The sequence below is a fragment of the Kryptolebias marmoratus genome, linkage group LG22 (assembly GCF_001649575.2).
Source record: "Kryptolebias marmoratus isolate JLee-2015 linkage group LG22, ASM164957v2, whole genome shotgun sequence".
In the NCBI taxonomy this organism is placed as follows: Eukaryota; Metazoa; Chordata; class Actinopteri; order Cyprinodontiformes; family Rivulidae; genus Kryptolebias; species Kryptolebias marmoratus.
Genome location: NC_051451.1, coordinates 15,473,651 through 15,495,174, shown reverse-complemented (window position 1 = coordinate 15,495,174; position 21,524 = coordinate 15,473,651). Strand labels below are relative to the sequence as shown.

General features: G+C 38.7%; 1 protein-coding gene across 5 annotated transcripts in view; it reads left to right on the top strand.

The window, feature by feature from the left end:
* lrmda (leucine rich melanocyte differentiation associated) overlaps positions 1–21,524 on the top strand; it is a 198,823-nt gene that overhangs the window by 118,329 nt on the left and 58,970 nt on the right. For 4 of the 5 annotated variants that reach the window (XM_017427092.3, XM_017427106.3, XM_025009484.2 and 1 more), the window contains exons 3-5: positions 15,956–16,082; positions 17,504–17,643; positions 20,430–20,556. In XM_017427092.3, the coding sequence (XP_017282581.1) occupies positions 15,956–16,082; positions 17,504–17,643; positions 20,430–20,556 (394 nt within the window). Of the gene's footprint in view, positions 1–14,897; positions 15,857–15,955; positions 16,083–17,503; positions 17,644–20,429; positions 20,557–21,524 lie in introns of those variants that run through there. The other variant, XM_025009487.2, reaches the window with a different exon arrangement.

The following is a 21,524-nucleotide window of genomic DNA, read 5'->3' as shown; positions in this document are numbered from 1 at the left end:
CTATTGTGCTACATACTTCAGTGGCCATATAAATTGGAAGCTAAACCTGAGAATGAATTCATTCTAAAATGTAAAATAAAGTACAACATTCTATGTTCTGTTTCACTGTATGCTTTGTCTTTCTCTGAGCATATTTCCATTAGATGGCTTCTTTATTGTCCTCACAGTTGTAGGATAGGAAGAGTCTTGAATGATGAAAATGAAGGCTATTTCTACAAATAACAGTAATTACACATCACCACTTTTGAAATGTGACAAAGCAGACAATGTTGCTTTTATTGAATTCATTATGTTGACTGGCAGTACATCCTTTTTTATTTATCTGCTACTCCCTATGGCCTTAGTGAAGATGTAAAAACTGACAGCTATGATTGAGCGTTGTTATTTTGTATTTGTTGTTGTGAATACAGTGTAAAGCACTTTTTGTGTTAATATGTGTCCAAGTGCATACCTGACCTTAGCAGGAAGTCGGTATCTTCAGTGGTACGTCTGTTGTTAAAGTGGCTTTACCACACAGAGATCAAAAGTTCCTCTTCACCGCCTGTGTCTTTTCTAGCTGGGAAGTATTAATCTCATACAGAGGTTCAGACACCTTTTATCTATCTGACAGGTTGACATGTAAGGGGATATTTCGTCTTGATTCCAGCAATGAATGCAGCGCATTGGGCTATCACTTGCCCTACGCTGCATATGGAGGAGAAAAAAAATCACACCTCTCTTTCTGTGACTCCCATTTTCATTTGTGCTCCCTCTCTTTGCTCAGTCTTTTCAGTCTCTTTTTCTCTCTCATGGAAATTATCACCAGCCATGTCAGAAGCTCTGTCGGATGGAGGTGGCGGTGGGGGGGATGTGTCACACTGGCTCTTAAGTTTCTGATTGTCTAAATGACACAGAATCTCATCATACAGCTGTCTTCTTTTCTGACACTACAATTACCCATAATTCCTTCTGTCATTCACTGTGTCAAGGTTAGTGTTTTATGTCTTGAACAGAGGGCAAGGACATTTACATTTTGAGGCTGTGACAGAAAAAAAGAAGGAAGTTTTTTGTGCGTGTTACTTTGAATTCAAAATTTGTTTCAAATCAAAATGCGGCTGTGTAAAACAGGATGTGTCCTTTGGTAATGGCTTAGTTCAGTTATCCAAAAGATTTTATAAAATTTAATAACCTAAGCAAACTTAATGGAATTTGGCTGAAAAATACTGTAACCTAAAATCCAGATAATAAATTAATTTAAACCCTTGATGACTGTTTAAAGGCAATAACCTTTAGTCAGATGATGCCATTGCAGTTAACAAAATAATTTTCTTTGATGTAACGCATCATAAAGCGGGTGGAGTTTGTCCCTCCTGAAAGTAAAATGGTTGTTTTTTCTGCATTGGCTGGAATATTCTTTCATGCTGCTTGGGTTAAACAGCACATCCTTCCATTCCCTTTTCCCCATTCCTCGAGTAAAGTGTTCTTCAAAGGTATATATATCATCGCAAAATGACAGCCTTGACACTAAAATTGACCTGAGAGCTTCCATCTTACTCGTTTGAAAATTCTCTGTTGTAATGTGTGTCAACTAGATAAAATGATTCCCATCTCCAACCTTCTGTGGATTTCCATTTGCAAAGACAGTTGACTTGACTGACTGACATATACTTCATTATCATTCTGTTTGAGTGTCTGGGATTGGAGGTCAGCTGGTGGTGTTGGTGCAGTGGGGTGGGGTGTTGCATTGTTTGAAACAGGTGCTCTCATGTAAGTCCTGTACATTAGTCAGGCATGTCAAGCTTTTAGATAGTAAAATAGGTTATGATAATGTTGAGGTTGGATATTCTTTGTGCATAATACTTGTCAAGTCTGACAGACTTTCTAGTGTGTCTGTCAGTGCGTTCAAGGCTTAAATGTTGTAGGTTTTCATTAAATTTGCTAAAGATTTACATAATGTTTCATTTATTAAACAGGATGTTATCAGGAGCAGTGAATTAACGATAACTCTAACCTCTGAACATGGTGCTAAATAAAAGTCCATTGTTGAAAGTTATTATTTTTAATAATTGCGGAGTGTTTTCTTAGTTGCATAAAGTAAATAAAATAATACATATTTTCAAAAACTCTGATTTCATAAATATTCAAAATAATAAATGTACAGAAGGAGGTATTTTGTCATGTATGTATGTTCGTGAAATGTACTAATTAGTCTTACAAGCATTTAACTAGTTTCAGCTCATTTACTTTATTGTTCCCACTTTCATTTGTATTATAAATGCTTTATTGTACCCTTTCCTGACATTTTTTTTAATTATTGCATTTGTTTCCCTTATAGTTTGTATTGCCAAACTGTGTTTATTACTTAATTTATATCACTACCATTACATCCAAACTAACAGTAAAACAGAAAGATCTTGCAAACATATATGTTTGGGAATAATTTTTTTTTTTTTTGGTTTTGCTGTTTAGCTCTTAAATAAAAAATTTTTTAAAAAAAAGCAACACACTTTTATTATTCCATGTCATATTGTAAAGTTTCATGTTTGCTCCATGAACCAAAGACATATTTTCTTCTTTCCTTCTGGCTAATTGGGGGATTTTTGGGACTGTCTCCATCCACAGCCTTGTATGCCTAAATGTGTCAATGTGCTGGTATGCTGCTGCTAGACTGCATGTCGTCTTTGTCAGTTTGGGGCATGTTTTTAGAGCAGTTTGTAATTAGATTAATTAACACTGTATTGACAAACTGCTAGAACTGTGTGATCTTTTCTCACATGTGCAGACATTACTTTCTTGCTTTTTTTGTTCGATTAATAATAATTAAAATAGTGTCTTTTTGAAGTGAAAGGTAAAACTTTAAATGGTGCTACTTCTTTTTTTTTTCTTTTTTAAATGGGTCCGTTTCATTAGAGTGATGTACTGTGTATTGTACAAATGTGACCCATGTGTTTATTTTCCCTTTGTCCATGCTAACAAAGTAGAGGCAAGCTTTATGTGCCGAAGTGAAAAGACTTTAGGGGAAGCAGCACTTTGGGGGGGGTAAAGTTGGGAGGCTGAACAAGCTTTAAAGAAGGTCCAGTCCTACTCAGGTTCACTGGTAAGCCTGTTGGACATCAGCTTTGTTTCTCTCGTGGGCTCCTTATTAGTGCTCTGATGCGGTTGTCCCCTTGCATGTTCCTCTTGTACCTCAGCTGGGCCAATTCGATGGCCTAAGTGCTCAAATTGAGCCATTTTGCCTCACTTTGAAACAAACTAGGCCCTATTATCTGTGTGTGTGTGTGTGTGTTTTGTTTTAAATTCATACCCCTCCTTCTTGTCTCTCTTCCATGTTGGCCTTGGTCTATGTAGGTTGTCAATGCCCCCTGCCTTTATCTGCTCTTAAGTTTGATGCGCTAGCTTTGTGAGGGGTCAGTGTTTCCACTCCAGCAGTGTCAGCTTCAATCTGGGGCGATTTGGTGTGAAATGTGTGCCATGGTGTGGGGGCTTGCAGGTCAAAGCCCCAGTAATTGATGTTGCTTATTCATCTGCTTTCCTTGTCTACTCCCACCAAAGCACAGCAGCCTTTTTTGTTTGTCTAAATTGTTTGAAGATTTACTGTAGGTCTTAGGGCTCTGAGAAGCATTCCCCTGCTGCACTTTGTCTGTGTTCCTACCTAGCAGGGGGTTCAGGCCGGGCCACACAATGGTGCCTCCACAAAAGAGGCTTTCCCCAACACAAGGCCTGGAGGACATAGCATAGCATGATACTTAGCACTGGGGGACACACAATGGCATTGGCACAAAGAAGGCTTCCCTTAAGACAAGACTCAGGGGACATCTAGCATGACAAGCAGGGCAGCTCTCACTGTAATTAGCCATGGAGCCAACCTGGCCAATGGCCCCATGAGATCAGTGAACTATCTGTAAACAGCATAACAAAACAAAGAGGACAATCAAGGTCATGGATAGAAATTTGATATTTTGATCGCTCAACCTTAAAATAAATCATGCACTTTTAGTTACTGATGGGGCTCCACATGGATTAAAAAGTCATATTTGAACACCAACATCCCTGTCTTGCTGAACTCTCTTGGTCTGCTGGTCTCTCTTCTGCTAGGAAACACTACCTGCCAGCCGAAGTGCAGGATGAAATGTTGGATCTGTTTAACCACAAAGTGCAGCATAATGATGGAGCCAAATTTAATCTTGCCCTCTAGCATGTCAGGTGGCAGCATGGGTGGTATGTCCTCCAGGGCCTTTGAAGAGGGACAATTCAGAGAAGAGATTTGGATCATTACACAAGAAAGAACACTTCATAAGTACTGAAGTGAGTTGGAGAAATGACGGTTAATGATGTTGACAGCAATTCACCTCCGCTGAATTACAGAAAGATTTGACTCAACTTGCCTTCTTTAATGAGCCTCACTCTGTAAAGGTAATGGGCCAGCAGTAAGACAAGGAGAGAGGGAAGGAGGGGAAATGCTGTAGAGAAAGTGAAGATTTTAGTTTTTTTTTTTCCCCTCAGGGAGTTGCACTACAACCTCTGTTTAAATGGCCCAATATAGTAGGTTCCCTTTACACCATCCTGTCGGAGCATCCCTACAACATCTTTTCACAAAGTGTCCTTGGATTTTGTCATTAACACTTTGAGACTGTTAAGGAGTTTTTCCTTTTGTGTAAAAACACTTTAATAGAAACAGTTTTAGATATATAGTTGATAATGGTGCAAAACCTTTTTTTGTCACATCTGAAATCAAAATCAATCAAGGTTCACATTTGTTAACATGGCTTTAGGAACTACAGCTTTTTGGTTTGAGGTTTGAAACAATTATTGATAAAATACTAGTCTCACCTTTTTTTTTCCAGACCAACATAAGGGAAAAAGCAAAAAATGCACATTTTGATAATGTAATTACATAAATAGAAAAACTATGCTAAAATTTCTGACCTGTACATTTTTAATACCTTTTTTTCCACAGATATCATGGTATAGATACATCTTATGGTATATATTTGTTTCCTTTAAAGAACAAAATTTGTGCTGTTTTTTTTTTGTTTTCTTTTCTTTTCTTTTGCAAATTTGCCTGTGCACCATACGTCCAATACGTAAATAAGTACCGTTATTGTAACTAGTATGTGCATAGCTTTAAAATGTTCTCCTGTAGTAAGCGCATATTAGTTAGTATATTTTATGCAGTCTTTGTTAATGTTTGTCTGCTTGACAAAAAAAAGCCTATTTACATACTTCCAGAGCAAGGACACTGAGTCTGGCCTACAGCTTGTTTGCTATTTCTAATCCTGTATGTTTATGTGCAAGTTTGTGACAAAAACCTTAACTGACAGCATGACAGTTGATTTGCAGCTCTATTTTTTTCCGCATTTGTCTGTCATCTCATCAAAGAAACATATCTGTCGATGTCTTTGAGTGTCTCACACTGAATGATAAATATGTACATCCAAACCGGGGATTCGGTGCCAATTATGCATCGATGGAGATGTCACCAAGAATGTAACATTTAAATTAAAATAATGGCACTCGATTTCAAACTGACTTGTACGGTGATGTGTCCTATTATCTACCTTCGTTGTGTAAGACAGGACAAAAACAACAACGAAGAAAGCAGGAACTATCCCAAAGGTCAAATCAATGGCTTTATTGCTTCAATCTTTTTTTTTTCTTTTTAGCTTGATACACCTTCTTGTCAATCACGAAGCCTAATAATAGGTTTAGCAGAAGCAAAGCATACTCCAAGCTTTTTTTTTTTCTTTCTTTTTTTTATAGTTAACACATAACTTATTGGTTAAGTCTGAAAACCCTACGTCTTCAAGTCCAAAGTAATGAATCGTTTTAGATGTATTTTCTACCCTACAATAGCATCATATTAGGTCATACAGCAGGCCCAATAGCACTTGGAAAAGAATACAAAGCATGATACTTAAATTGGCAGGAATTCTTGTCTAATTATCACTTTTCTGCTTGTTCTCCACACTGAGATTATGTAATTATCTTTTTTGAAACACTGCGGAACGACATTGCTTTGTGTGTGTGTGTCATTTCTGAGAGGCTGCTGTACCTGACACTCAGCAAGCCACTTAATAATATGCTAGAAAGGCAGCTAATTATATCACAATAATGGCTTGATGAAAGCAATAAGGCAGGCCACTGAATGAGTGATAGCACTTTTTGACTGCTCAAGTTGTATCTTTATCACAAATTATTATTATCCCTCTGCATGGGAAGGGAGTTCTTTAATTATAAATCTGTTTATTCATTAAGACACGTGGATTTGTAGGTCTGTATGCTTGTTATTATGCAAATGGACGCTTTTCTGAATTATATGTTTCAGTGCAATGATATTTTCAACAAATTAAATCCCCTATCAAAGTAATTACTCCGTGTTTACAAGCCCCCCAAAGCTAGGATACGCCAATTAAAAAGTACACCTGTTTCGTTTGTGGGATTTGTCTTTGTTACATGTGTCATTACATGTTCCCCTGAAGAGCATAGGTTTGTCAGCAGGGAAGAATCACCATTTAGACCCCTCACTGGGCTTCCAGATTTCATCCTGCTTCTACAAATGTTCTAGGCAGGCTGGTGTTGTCTAGTTATAAGATTCTGTACAGAAAAGAGGCAGGAACACAGCTGACACATTCCTCCGCAGGGCCTGGGGAGGGGGTAGATGGGTAATCTGACGGAGGGCGAGCCTGAGTACCAGCAGCAGCAGCAGCAGCAGCAGCATCGACATCAGCCGTAGACTGCTTTCGAAACTTTTTAATTAGCACTAATTACCTTTGCAGGAAAATGTTGAGGCTTGAAAGGATTTGTGTCAGCAAGCGGGAGATCAAAGATTGTGGTGCTGCGCATTTTAATCTAAACACTGAGGGGTAATAGGGAGCTGTTTGTGTGTTCGACAGGGGGTTAAAGGAGGAATATCATCCCAGGTGGTCCTTGAGTAGTCTACCTCTCGTAATGCTGTCTACCAATCACACCACAGGTCCTGTCACATTACAAAATTTTCCACTAATATGAAGAAATTAACTTTAGTTTTTACTGTTGAATTGAATCATGTCTTTGCCGCAATTTGCTCATTTTCTCTTTTATCCAAAGCGCGTGCAGTCCTCGGTGTGTGCAGATGGGTGTGTGAGTTTGCGTGCACCGTTTCATCAGACTGACAGGCCTTTCATAGAGGTGGTTTTTAATGCATGCCTGGACATCACTGTGGCAGGGTTATCCATCAGACATCAAGACAACATCGATCATTTGCCATAAAGAGAGCGCGGGGTAGTGATTATTTGCTATTAGGTGGATGCTGAGGCATACAAATGGCTGGCAGTTGACAGTTGAACTCACTCTAACGTTATGCGGGTTGGCTCCCCCTCTCAGGGAAATGTTGACAAGCACTGAGCCTGAAGACTGTAATGACAGTGTGCAGGCAGACGGGGCACCGAGGAATTCTTCCGCGCAGATCCCAGCATCTATTATTTATTGCCTTTTAGTTTATCCCAAATATTGTAAATTAGATCAATTTCCAGCTACTCTAATTCCAGTAATATGACCCCATGCATAGTACACTTTATGTTTTGTAATATTTTTATCGGTGAAAAAGTTTTTGTGAAGCATCCTTATTATTGCCCACTGCCAAAAAGAAAAGGAAGAGGATAATGTTTTGCTCATGTGTATGTGTACATGTGTATGCATATTTGTGTGTATATCTGTTAGTAAAATGTTTCAAAAACCACTGGACAAGTTTTAATGAACCTTGCAGAAAGTAATCACTGGATGTACATCTACAATTGATTAGCCATTGAAGTCACCCAATTCAAGTTGGCTGCCACAGCCAGTCAACTTTAAAAAATAAAACATAAAATTTGCTACACTAAGTAAATTTTACACACCTTGACCTAACATTTGGTGTGGTAGTAGCTGAGAGTGATCCGCATTACATACTCCAAATTGTTAGTCGTTATGGGAAATCCTTGCCAAAAACTTTACTATTAACTGTTGGCCGACCATGTTTGTCTTTCAGCAACATATCTCGAGATCTACTGAAAAGATTTTAATAAAACCTTTAGAAAATAATCATTAAATGTGGATCTACAATTGATTTAACTTTTTGAGAAAAGTCAGTTCAAGATGGCTGCCACAGCCTGATCAAACACAAAAATAGCTACAACTATAATCAGCTTTGCAAATAATGGGCTAAAATTTTATGTGGTAGTACCTGAGAGTCATTCACAACACATACTCTGAGCGTGCCATATGAACATTAGATTGCAATGTTATGCGCAATGTTATGTGCATAAGATTGCACATAGCATTATTTTTAGATTTTGACTACAACTTTTAAATTTCTCAACCTAAGATGATCCAAAACTCCGTCAAGAAAAGAAGGTTGCAATATACAAACCTTCAAAGGTATTCTATGTCTTTAAAAGTATTGTAAAATGTAATGTAAATACTTTAGTTGATTGACCCTTTAAAAGTCATTTTAAAGGTGGCACTTGGACACTCAAATGTGTGAACCTGTTCTTGTTTGTGCTACATTGATGTGCTCACTGACAAAGATGCCATCAGCGAATTGATTTTCAGCTCTCGTACGCTGAAAGAGGAGAGCGTTCGTCATGTGAATAGACAACTAATCTTTCAATACAAACATTCACAAGATGCATGGTTGTACTGCGAGTACATTCCAAGCACAGTGAGGGTGTTTGTGGTGGTGGTGGTGGGGGTGTGGGGGGAATTGTGTAGGCTATGATGATGTATTTTGCAGCTCTGATCTATATCCCAATGTATAGTTTGTTGCTGTACAGAAGAAGCAGCTGCCATTATGCCGAGCCAAGTAACAAAACTCACCTGCTTAAACTTTAAAATAGATTTCTACTGCCCTGCTCTGATCTCTCAATTTCTTTCTCTACTGTAGGAAATAAGCAACTCTCTTCCACCTGTCGGTTGGGTCATTGTTAGAGCTTAGACTTCATCCCAGGACAAACTGGGGTCAAGCAAGGCTTATGAGGTTGGAGCTGACAGGAATGTCTGTCAAGTCCTTATCCCCCAGCTAGGGTTGGTCCAGGGTCATTAATCAGACAGGGATTTGAGGGGCAAAGGCAAGTATGAGGGCAGGCTGATTTCAGTAACGTTGACCCCGGTACAGTGGCTTTGATTTTGTCAGGTTCTTCCTCTGCACGTGTGTGTGTGTGTGTGTGTGTTTGTGTGTGTGTGTGCGAGTGTGCGAGCAAGGCAATGAATTGATAGGATCAGCCCCTGTCTGATTCACAGTGCTCTCAGCCCCTCTGCCAGTGCTAATGACATTGAGAGAGAGAATATTAACCTCACACACTCAGCAGGAACATCCACAGGGGTAGTCTATAACTCTAAACACTGCAGGATTCACGGTCGTATTATCATTCACACAAAAGCTAGCTTTACATTTTTTGTCTGACACTCCATGGTGTGAATGTTTTTTTTAACTGAATCTGCACCTTTCACATAATTACCTCACACAGAGTAAAATAATAAGCAGTGGCATTGTACTTTTTCATCACAACGAACTTTGCTAATTTTATTTCACAGATTTATTTATTTTTTCTTGCTTGAATTTGTTTGTGTTTCTCTAAAATACGTTTTTGTTCAGCAAGTGATGTAACCCTCCGTAAGGTGAAATGTGACACCAGTTGACAGCTTTGTAGTTGGGAATGCTTTAACGCATATCAGTAGCAGGCACAGAGCAATATTCAAAACAGATTAGAGCGAACCCACATAAAGAAGAGATTTGCTGGCGGTGCCAAATGTTCTCTAATGATTTGCATTGCCATTAATAGTAATTTGCAGTTGCCTGGGAGGAGACATGTAATCCCCTTTCCATGTGTGAATTGACATGTATTCATAGAAGACTACGTGTGTCCGGGATGTGTGATCTTTAAATGACTGCCACCTGAGGCCTAGCGCCGGAGAGAGAGGGGTGCCACACTGAGCCGATGACTGTCTACATGTGAGCGGAAAAAAAAAAAAGGGCGAGAAGAGAAGAGCTGTGGGGGAAGATGGAGACAGATAATGACAGTCTAATTCACCGTCGCCATCAGAGATGCATGTACGGAAACATGCAAAGGCCTTAAACTGTAGCTGGAGGGAAGAGTGTTGGAACAGACCCGATCAGCAATGTGTGGAGGTGGAAGGAGGGATAATTTCATACATTGCTGCACATTGTGAACAACTTAAATAGTCAAAAAAGCCAATCGGTTCTTGCAAGAACCATCTAGCTCTTTTGACTATTTAAGTATCTTGATTCTCTTTCCTTTTACAAGCTTGGAAAATTTATTAAAAACAGTCCCAATTCAATTTTTTTTTTAAGTTTAGTTTTCACCTTTCCCAAGTGGAATGCATCCTGGCAGGAAATGAGTAGTATGCTCTGAAATGTCCATTATGCACATATGAAGACCATCACAGCCTGAGTGTTGGTCAGTTCATCAAACATTTATCCATTTCCCTCAAGATGTCAGTATGCCTGCCAGGCAGCTCTGACCCCTCATTTTAGGTAAAACTTCACTGCTTATCTGTTTTAACCTCTGAGATAGAGGTAGACCAGTTAATTGACCTATTAAATTGGCTGATATTGGACACTTAAAAAAAACAAAAATAAAACAGCAAATGGCCATGCCGGTACATACTTAACTAATTACATAGTAGGATGATAAGGATCCTACAACCAGCTCACTTTAGCCCATATTTTAATTTTTTTTTTTTTTTAACAAGAAGGCTTTTCTATGTATTTCTGAGTGTCCAAGTTCTTCTGTGCATTGTTAAGGACATGATTTTTTTTAAGTTAAGTAATTCTATTATATTTTTGTTAATTTAAAAATGCATATTGGTCACAAATTTCAAAAGAATAAATCTGCTTTGTATCACCATCATCGGCTTCTCCGATTTCTAAAGATCTGCATTGGCATCGGCCTTAGAAACCCCATGTCAGTCTACCTCTACCTTGGAAGGACATCAGCTGTAAAGGACTGACTGAGGGCTCTCCTGATTTGAAATTGTTTGTGTTTACATTGATAGATGTCTACATGTATGTCTACATAAACACAACATGTAAACAATTGTGCAATGTCTTTAGGAGATAGGCAAGAGAAAACTTCAGTTCCAGAGGCAGCAGACATGAGAAGATAAGACTGTGTAAAACATGTAAAATAGCCTAGACTGCTGTTCTTCATTTTTCATGTTTTGCCTGAGGATATCCGACATGACACCAGTGCACACTATTGGCAGGAGTGACTGACATTTCAGCCAATAATGGGCGAGAGTTTTCTTCCCTCTGTTGTCAGCAGTGGTTTATCAATCACTATGTCTGCATCAGTATTAGTGTATTGATCTGGCAGAGCTGCTCTCTGGGTCAGCGTCTCCTCTCCAATGTCCTTGTCTGGCTTCTCACATCCTCCCCTGCATCCTGTGCTGAGTTTCTGCTCAGACAAAAAAAAGGGGCTATATCTTCTCTTTGTGCTCAACAGACTGGATATTTGAAGATAAGGGGGGTTTCAGCACATACACCTCCTCCACTTATGTAAGCTCCAAAGCATGTACGCTGATGCACACAGCATTGTATGATGTATAATGGTGGGCTTTCAAAGGCTAAGTGGTAGTCAAAGCGTAAAGACAGCCTGTGTGAAGTATTAGCTCTGACAATGAGGCTGATCATAATTATCTTAACAAGAAGAGGATTTATTGCTTCACCTCATTAAAGCTATTGCCTCTTGGTGTTTCTTTCTTGCTTGGGTTAACAAAATGCCGTTTGATCACACATAGAAATAATATTTTCTACATTTTTATGTAGTTGCTGCACAATAATGTGATTTTGTGTGTGTGTGTGTGTGTGCATTATTTATAGAATTTTCTTTGTCTAGTCTATTACCCAAAAACAGAAGGAAAATTAAAAAAAAAAACTGTTTACTGTTTCAAAATAAAAAGCAGGGGTAATGATAAACAAAAGTTGCATTTTTGGAAATCATAATAACTCAAGTAATAAACTAGAATGCTTACTATAGCAGTTTAATAAATGACTTACTACAGAATATATTTACATTTCTGTTATTGCTGCAGTTTATGAAAAATATGCAATTTGAGTAAAATAGCATTATAAAACTGTTCTATATAATTTGTGTTTGTGGCTTTTTTTTTGTTTGTTTGTTATTAACCAAATCCCAGTGGCATGGTGACTCAAGTCAGTTAGTCTCATTAGTTTTGTTAAAAGCAAAACTCCTTTTTTTATATAGGGAATGTACTTTTACTGCAGCGCTTAAACTTTGATAGTTCTCAGAGCCGCACATTAAAACAAGAAAGCTTATAAAAAATAATGAAACCAACTATGGAAGTGTGCAGAGGGAGCAGGGGAAAGCTGGAGAGCATTAGAAGTTCAGTCCCTGCACTGTAGCTAATGCTGAATGGGACTTAGTGGCTCTCCCCTGGCTGTGAATTTAACTGATTAAATCAGCCAGTGCACGCAGTGGTGGTGACATGAAAACAACAATTAATAAGGCTCCCTCCTGTGCCATGCGGCTCCCTTTAACCGAGCAGCTAATAACATAACCCACAGGACTGCAGCCCATCATACACATGCACAAACACACCCACACAATCATACATCCACATGCACAGGTGGCAATGGTTTGTAAGCAGCCTTTGTTCACGTTAAATCAAATGTTTATCCAAGGCGGTAGGAGATTTTTCCTAACTACTAGTTAACAAATGTTATACAAGTCTTATAATTGTGTGATATTTGGAATTTGCTGTCAGTGCAAACACAGTAACAATGCTGGAATTTATAAACTTGTTAGGTTTTTTTTCCCAGGCCAATAGCTCATAGTTACTTCCGCCAAATAGGTTGTGTTTTTGATTGTATTTGTCCTTTTTAGCCATTTGTCCATCTGCCTGTAAGCAAGATTACTTACTAATGAACATATTTCAATAAAATGTTCAAGAAATATTGGGGTTGTCACAAAAACAAGTGATTAAATTTTTGTGGCGATCTGGATTTGGATCCTACAATGTTTTAATGACCTCTATGGCTTTGCTGGAGGTTTGCACATTCTAAATGTTTCTAGTTACATTTATGCTGCCTAAACTAAATGTGTAATTTGGCTTAAATCCAGCAAAACATAGGTTGCTTTCCTAGAAGTTTATTTTTCTGTATAATCTACATCAGAGAATTGAGCAGACTAATGAATAGTACTATTTTGATTTGTATTATCTTGTGTTAGGTATGATCAAGCGTATCCTCCTTTCAAAAATGAGAATCACCATTGGGTAAAAACACATCCAAGCAGAATTTGATAAAACTGGCACCTCTCTCCGTTCATCCATCTTGCTGTTGCATTAACCAGAGCTGATAAGAGGTTGTCAGCAGGCAGGTTTACCAGCACACTGGCTAGGTGCTGTCAGTTTTTAGTGTGTGTGTGTGTGTGTTGGGGAGAGAAGGGGGCGTCTGTTTGCACGTGTGTTTTCAAAATGTTGTCTGTTTAAAAAACCCCTCATTTATTTCTACAGTACATTTACTGAATAGTCATCTGAAATATTTTCTTTTGTTGATTACAGTAACTGCACATCTTTCTTTTCAGAGGCAGTGTTCAGTTGTAGTTTAAGGCAGTTGCTTGCAAAACATAGATACAAAATAGAAAAATCTATGGGGGGAAGAAAAGAATATATTAACAGATATGAGTGCTTTTTTGTTTGCTTTGTTTTTTGTTTTTTTTCCCCCCTGTGTTGACGATATAAACAGCTAATATCTTACCTGCTGTTCACAGCTCTTTGAACAGCCTCAGTTAGGGTTGCTAGTGTTTCTTTCTGAGTGGATTGACAATCTATTGACTAGTTTGAGTGGGGGCAGTTTTAAAATGATATTTTACTGTATTATACCAACTCCAGACTCAAATATTTCACAGTTATTCATGCAAACACTATTTTATAAATCTGTCAGTTTTGCTCTAGGCCTACATGATTATTCTGGCATAAACATTATATTCCTGCCAGAACTGCCCTGGGCTGCACCAGAGGTGCAACAGCTAACTGCAAGGATTTGCATTTGCAAATAACCTGAACTGTTTGTAAATTACTGTGTAATTAACTAGTGTGAGATAATAGTTGTTTATAAACTTGGCACAAAAAAAAAGAAATTTGTGTTTTTGTTTTTGTTTTTTTTTTCTTTTTTTTTTGGTAATAAATCTTATACTGTTGAGAAGCCTGTTTGTTTTCCTTTAAATGATGCCACATTTGTTAGGAAAATACATTTGTGGATTGAGCAGCTGAGTTGAGTATGTGGGTTCCGCCCATGAAAAACGTGCCAAATCTTCTCTGCCAATGCCAAATGTTTTTTTTTGCTGTTGTCTCTTGTTTGGTGTCATTTATTGGATTGGAAGATTATAATCTTAGGAAATAAGATAGTTAATGTTTCATGAGCAATTCCATATTTCTACAGATCAAATTTGAAATACCTGTAGCATGAACTACTGCTCCTCTCTCAACAACCTTAACAATTGATAATTTAACTAACAAAGTCCTCAATAGCATGTGGAAGAACCATACACAGTCACAACAACCTGGCATCTCCTCCTCATGCTGGTTCATACACTGCTGTGGGATGGTGTCCCATTCTTCAACCAGCATTTGTCACAAGTCAGCCATTGTGGTTGTGTTGGTCACTTTAAAGCGAACAGCTCACCCGAGCTGATCCCACAGGTGTCCAATAGGGTTCAGTTCAGCACTGCAGGCAGGCCATTCCATCCTCTCCACTCCCAAATCCTGGAGGTAGTCTCTAATAAAGCTCGCTTTCTTAAGATTTGGCAATTTTATTTTCATTTGGGCAACCCTCATAATGAACTTTATTTCTGAACCCGCAAATGTATTTTCCTAACAAATGTGGCACCGTTTAAAGGCAAATAAACAGGTTTTCCAACGATATAAGATTCATTGTCAAGAAGCATTGTTACAACAAAGAAATAGTCAACCAAACACAAATGTTCTCAATTGTTGTACTATTTTTAACTGCCCCCACTCTATATTTAACTTGTCCACATAACTCCACTTGAAAAAAGTTTAGTCTGTAGCTATAGACAATAATCTATTTAAAAAGTAAACTTTTTGAAATGTTTAAACAGAAAATAAATAATTCAAAAATAGTCAAATTTGAACTGAGATCTGTAAAAAGTTCAGTGTCAGATTTAAATGTCAATGAAGTCTCCTGGGATACTTCACCATGGCATTCTGACAGTGATGGATTAGACAACACACACACTGCCTTTGTGGTGCTTCTAGAAGTTGAACTTTGCTGGTCCCTAACATAACTTCTAACACCACCTTCCGTCAATTTTATGCCTGTGTTAATGTGTACATGTGTGAGAGAGACAGAAAGGAAAGGAGCTGAGATGACCCCTCACCTCTTTGCACTGTGTCATAAAATGGAACGGAAAGGGAAAATGTTTCCTATTAAAAAAAAAAATCCTTTGATGCTAAAATCCCAACTCTAGCCCTTATCATGACTCAGTAGCAAAAAAAAAAATGTTTCCCTTTCATTCCATCTGTGATTGCGGGTGTATTCCGGTTCCTCTGTGAAAATGATGGATGACAAGTTAAATTTGTGTCTGGGGAGTGAAGGTGAACTGTGACAGAGTGATTTGTCTTGGGAATGGAGGGTTAGGGTCAGGCGAAACTGGGCGCCTCAAGGCACAAGACATTGACAAATTCATCCTGCTCGCCGCATTTCTGAAGCCTTTTGTTTTGAATCCTGGCTACTCACAAGTGACCCCCATCCCTCATCCTGCCAGCCACTGAAGGATGCCTCACCATGCCAGGGGAGCTCAGCACCACAAATTCTTGTCATTCACTTCCCTGACAGGCTCAGACCCATGCTCTCCTGGTGTGTGAAAGAAAGAGGCTGAAAATTTTATTTCTGCACAATAACTGCAGAGCAGATTTGAAGCCATAACCGTTTTTTGCTGTTTCCTTATCATTACAGGTCACTGGCAGGCCTCAAAATGTTCACTGAGTTGGAAGAGTTGGTCGTCGACAACAATCAGCTTGGAAATGACCTCCAGTTGCCCAGGTTACCCAACCTGCACACCCTGACACTCAATAAGAACCAAATATCCTTTGAAAAAAAAAAAATCGCAGTCCCTCTTTTATTGTATTTTGATTTATACTAAACAAGGCAGACATAAATTGCAGGTGTCAGTCTTGGAATCAGCTGTTTATTTTGCAATCTTTCTCATGTCAGTACAGTCCTCTATTGTCTTAAAGAGGCACTTTGTAATAATGTGGCTTTGTAGGAAGCACTCTCTGTTGCAAAATAGAGTAGAGGATTTTGGCTGTCAGAGCTCCACACAGCTCCACACATGACTAGTTTTTGAACCACAGAGACCTCTAGTGGAACTAGATTTAACACCTAACATAACAGATAATCTTTAATCCTCAGAGGAAAAAGAAGTATTGGAAAAAAAATTAAACATTATAAGAAGAGAAAGAAAACAAATTATACAGTATTTGTGTTTTTTTAACTTATAGGAGAAAACAGTTAAAATTAGACAGTTGCTTTGCATTTGTAGTACATACATTATGCCTAATTGTACACTTTTTCACAAAGAAATTAAAATAATTAGCTTTTTCATTATTATTTGTACCTAAAAACTCACATTTTAGCTCATTGATTATACTATTTGCCATGTGCTCTGCTTGCCAGCCACTGTAAACACATTAAATGCAGAGCTCTGCAGAGTCACTGTAGATTTAAGGCATAGATTTGAGACACATTGCAAGGCTGTTTATGATCAGTCACAGAAGTGTGAACTTCCTCTCTAAACCTCAGAGCAGGTTCTGTAGTGTGTCCTGTTTTCCTCTGGTTATGCAGATCCTGCTGGGTAACGATGCTCAGTCTCTCACACATTCAAACACACTCACACACACACTCACACTTCCAGAGTCAACATAAAAACTGGGACTCCTTGAAGTGTGCATCTGGGACTGTGTGCTCAGTTTGGTTGTGAAGTGGTCGGCACATGCTAATAGGCCAATTATGTACATCCTGTCGTGGCACCGTGCCATTTTAAAGCTCGAGCGCCGCATTAGTGCAGTTGTATTTTGACACTTTGGGGCTCAATTTTCCAAGCGAATGTATTAGTGATGAATGTGCCTGCTTAGGGGCTGTTTGTTTTTTCCACGTTTCGCAAAACTTTTCCACAGCACAGCTCTGAGAAGCATGGACTATTTGAACCACAGGGCATCCATCATTTTGTCACTGTTGTGCACCCGGCCACCTAGGAAATGAAAGAGATCGAGAGAAAGAGTGAGAGCAGGAGCCAAATTGTGTCAGTGCTATATGCCAAAGCCTGCACCTTAAATTGCCCCTCTGTCTGCCCAGTCTCACAAAGCCACTGACTAGCCTCTTTGAGCACCTCAGTAAATTTGACAGTGACGTGTTTTAGTGCCGACAGGCCTGGGAGGGGCCATGTGGGTAGTAAATGCTAATGTAATTAACAGCGCTAGGTCCTTGACATCCGCCCTTTGACACCTGACTGATATCGAGGCCCTGCTGGAACACTTGGCTGATGTGACCCCATCACTTCAGTACCTAAGCCTGCTGGGAAACGAGGCCTGCCCCAACCAGCTGATTAGCCCGGATAAGGATGAGGATGACTACCAGAGATACAGGTCTGTTACTAAACTGTCATGATTTCACACATGAATGAGTATTTTATATTTTATACTAGCGATATAAATGTCTAACCATGTAAATAAATAGAAAAAAAACCCAAATAATCTTCTAAGTGTTAATACTTTTAGTTAGACATAGTTGTAGCTTTTCAGCTGTAATAAATTTAGAGATGGATGCTAGTTTGACCACCAGCCTCTGCATTTCATAACCAGACTGTGAATTCAACCGCGTCACTCTAAAAGCTTTGTGAAACTGGCCTCTCCACACTCCAGTTTGCAAAATGGATTTCATGTGTGACTAGTCATCGCCACAAATGAGTGTTTACTACCCTGCCTTACCAGAGCAGATGATGCATTAAACATCAAGCCAAGCCTCGAGCCAGGCAATATGACCACCATTTGTCAGGGTCCTTTACATGAAATGTGATAAAAGGCGAAAAGCATACTCTCTTTTGTCTGTTTTAGCCCTAAGTGCTTGTTTCTGACTCTGTGTTCCCTATTAATCATTTACCACCCATGCCTTTCTTGAATAATCTTTTCTTCTTTCATTCACTCTCTGTACCCCCTCCCTGCCCTCACACCCTCCCCACCCTACCACATTCACTTCTCCTTGCATTCTTATCTAACTGGTAAGGAAAGCCGTTCTGTTTTGACTGACAACGTCTACGGTCCTGTAATGTAATATTCATAATGTGTCACATAGTAAAACATCAATTTGAGCGTGATGCAGATTTCATGTCTGACAAGGTTAGGCTGTGTGCAGGTCGTGACAGCACTGGCCTTGGGCAATAAATACCCAGCCCAGTGCCTCAGGAGCACTCGGTCTCTCAAGTGAAATATCCTGGTGCGCCACATCGGTGACCCAATTAGTGCAGCGACATAGAAATATAGCATTCATTCACACAGCATTGTCTATGAGCAAGGAGGTTAAACGCCCTGTTTTTAGAAAATTTTGCATGCGCTCAGCGGCCTTTTGAAGTATTACAATAACACTCAAAATAAACTGTGAGATTACAAGTTTACAATCATTACTGGTTGTGAGGCTTTGAATCCTTGAAAAGAGGATTCTCACCTTATTATCGTTTACTAGATTATACTATCAATATATTAACTATACAGACTTGTTGTTAAAACCTTTTAGAGTCCAGCAGTCTTTTTTTTTTTTCGTTTGTTTGTTTTGTTTTCTCAAGGCATACATTTTCTGCAGATATACCAAAATTGTAAAATGTGCCTTTACAATAAACAGCTATGAATTTGCATATTGTGCATTTTGTTTTTCTCTATGAAATATATGAACGACTGAGTGGAACCAATTCCACTCAAAGAAAGAACTGTATACATCACCAACTACAATAAATAGAAAATAATTTTGTTAGTTAAAAAACTAAATAAAATAAATTGTATCGATACTAACTGCTTCTTTGTAGCCAATACTAGATCGCAAGTTCTTAGGAAAGTCATTTAACTTATAGGATCTGTGATATGAAGTGTTTATGTATTTGTTTTTACCTTTTTTTTTTATCAAGAATTACTTCCACATTGCTGTAAATTCAAGTTTGATATTGCTCAGAAAAAAGTGTTTCTGTGTTTTGGTAGTCAAACTAACCCACTACCACACCATCTGCCCCCCACCCCCCAACACACACACACACACACGCACACTATCTCCTTTGCTTTTTATCCTGCCTCTGTGGTTGGGGTTCAATCATTAATATCCCCACTGGCTGACAGAGCCTTGTCATCTTCTCTGACCCTGTGATGGTAGGTTACCTATGGAGAATAACCTCCCTGCATGTCTCCCAAGGGCATCTTCACATTTCATCATGAAAATGCCCAAAACAAAGTCCTTTTACATGCAGAGAGACACAGGCTGAGAATAGGGCCTCTTGGACTTGAGTGCTAGTGCTCTCGTCAGAAATAAAGGTCTCCTATTAATGGTTAGTAGGAGGTCATTTTAGAGTGTTTCTGTTGAAATACATTTAAGGCCTTATTTTATTTACTACTCACTTCTCTCAACTAAGAAGTGTTTTTATTTATTTTGATTTCCTCTACATATATCTTTTTGTATTATTTGCATGGAGACATGTTCTGTTTCATGTCATTTTAAACCCGATCTCCACATCCCGTCCTTATTATCCTCAGGTGTTGAAAACATGACACGGGCTTTGCCATTTCCCCTCATCGCCATTGCCATCATCAATTTGTCACAGCTCTTTGCGCACAGGTCTTGTCTCTGCCCATATTCCTCGTCCTTTCTCACCCTCCACTTAGGTGCTGCATGCGTGTCCATTCTGGCTCCCAGCTCAGCCCTGACATACTGGTTCCTCTAACCCTGCCTGCCACTGAAAGGATCTGTTGTCATCTATGTATTCCAGCCATTATCTTTTGACGTCCCCCCCCAGTGAAAGACAGAGTGTCTGAAAGCTTAGAGAGATATCTGTGATGCTACCAGAAAGACAGCTCTGGCAGACAGGTTGGATCTCCGTGTGTGCTATTTATGCAGCGTACTTTTTCTTATCAGCTTTGAAGTTTATTACATACAAGGATATATCACCATTAAATCAGCATCATCATTAAATCTATGTAAACATGTTTCTTTTTTAAGTTTTCCTGATGCATACATTTACATATTTACATATTGGAATATGTGTCAGTTTGATAAGTGTATCATGGTTTACACACTTTTACAGATTTTGTTTCCCTTATTGTCAAGAACCAATCTCTAAAAAAAGGAAGCGCTTTTAAAGGCAGTGAAATACAGCTGAACTGTTCTTCTCTCACAGGTATTTTGTTCTTCATAAGTTGCCCCAATTGAAGTTTCTGGACTCCAGGAAAGTAACCAAAAAAGAACTGATGGAAGGTCAGGCAAGAGGGGCATTCATGAAAGTTGTCAAGCCTAAGTCAGAAGCTGTAAGTCAAGTTTTTTTATTTATTTCTGTTTTAAGTAGTACACCTTCTAAATTATTCAGTGGTTTTGTCACATCTACCCCTTTCTTCCTTTTTTCATCCACTTACTTTATCCTTTCTTTCCTCCTGCTCATGCTTGATTGTCAGCCTTCCTTTTATAAGGTCCTGGTGTTTTGGCTTCTTAAAAGGAATCTTTTTTTCTACAGCTTTACATGAATGTGAGTGTGTGTGTGCACAGGCTTGTGTGCATGCTCGTGTGTGTGTGTGTAAATGGACGTGGCCATGGCCTGACCTGATTCTGTATGCATGAGCCCACATCAAAGGCGACGGGCGGCTGTCCGGTCACACTTGTGTTGCCCTGTGTGACATGTGTGGCGATTGGAATGGCAGCTCATGTACATGTGTACATGTACATAAACATAATTATCTCAATTCCATGCTTTGTATTGGTCCACTTTATAGTTTTCTTTTATGTAGACTAATTAGAGTTTGGAGGGTTCATCTACATTGCAACCTTTTTTTTTTTTGTTTTCTTTTTTGCCCACTTTTTAATTAAATATAAACATGCATTCTTTGCCCAGATTGATTTTGTGTAATTGTAATTGTCATCAACTATTTACTGTTTGACTCAGCTAAGCTTTGCCATCTTATGTTTCTGGAGAGCTCACATTAATTTTGAGAAGTAAAAATTAATCTAGAGTAGCATAACTGAAGGCATCCAGTGACAAATCAGAACCATGTGAGTCAATGTCTTTTTGTTGTTTTTTTACAGCATGAGAAAAGCAAAATATTCATTGTTTCAGCTACAATAGTTTACTCTTTAAGTGTCACTTCATACTATGCTTTGTTCTTGATCCTTCATGCAAGTGGCAAGCGGGAAAGCAAAACATTGAAATAATTTAACCCCAGTCTGCCTTGTTTGGTAGATGCAGAAAAGTGGAGTGAAAACACTGTTCATCCACTTTATATAA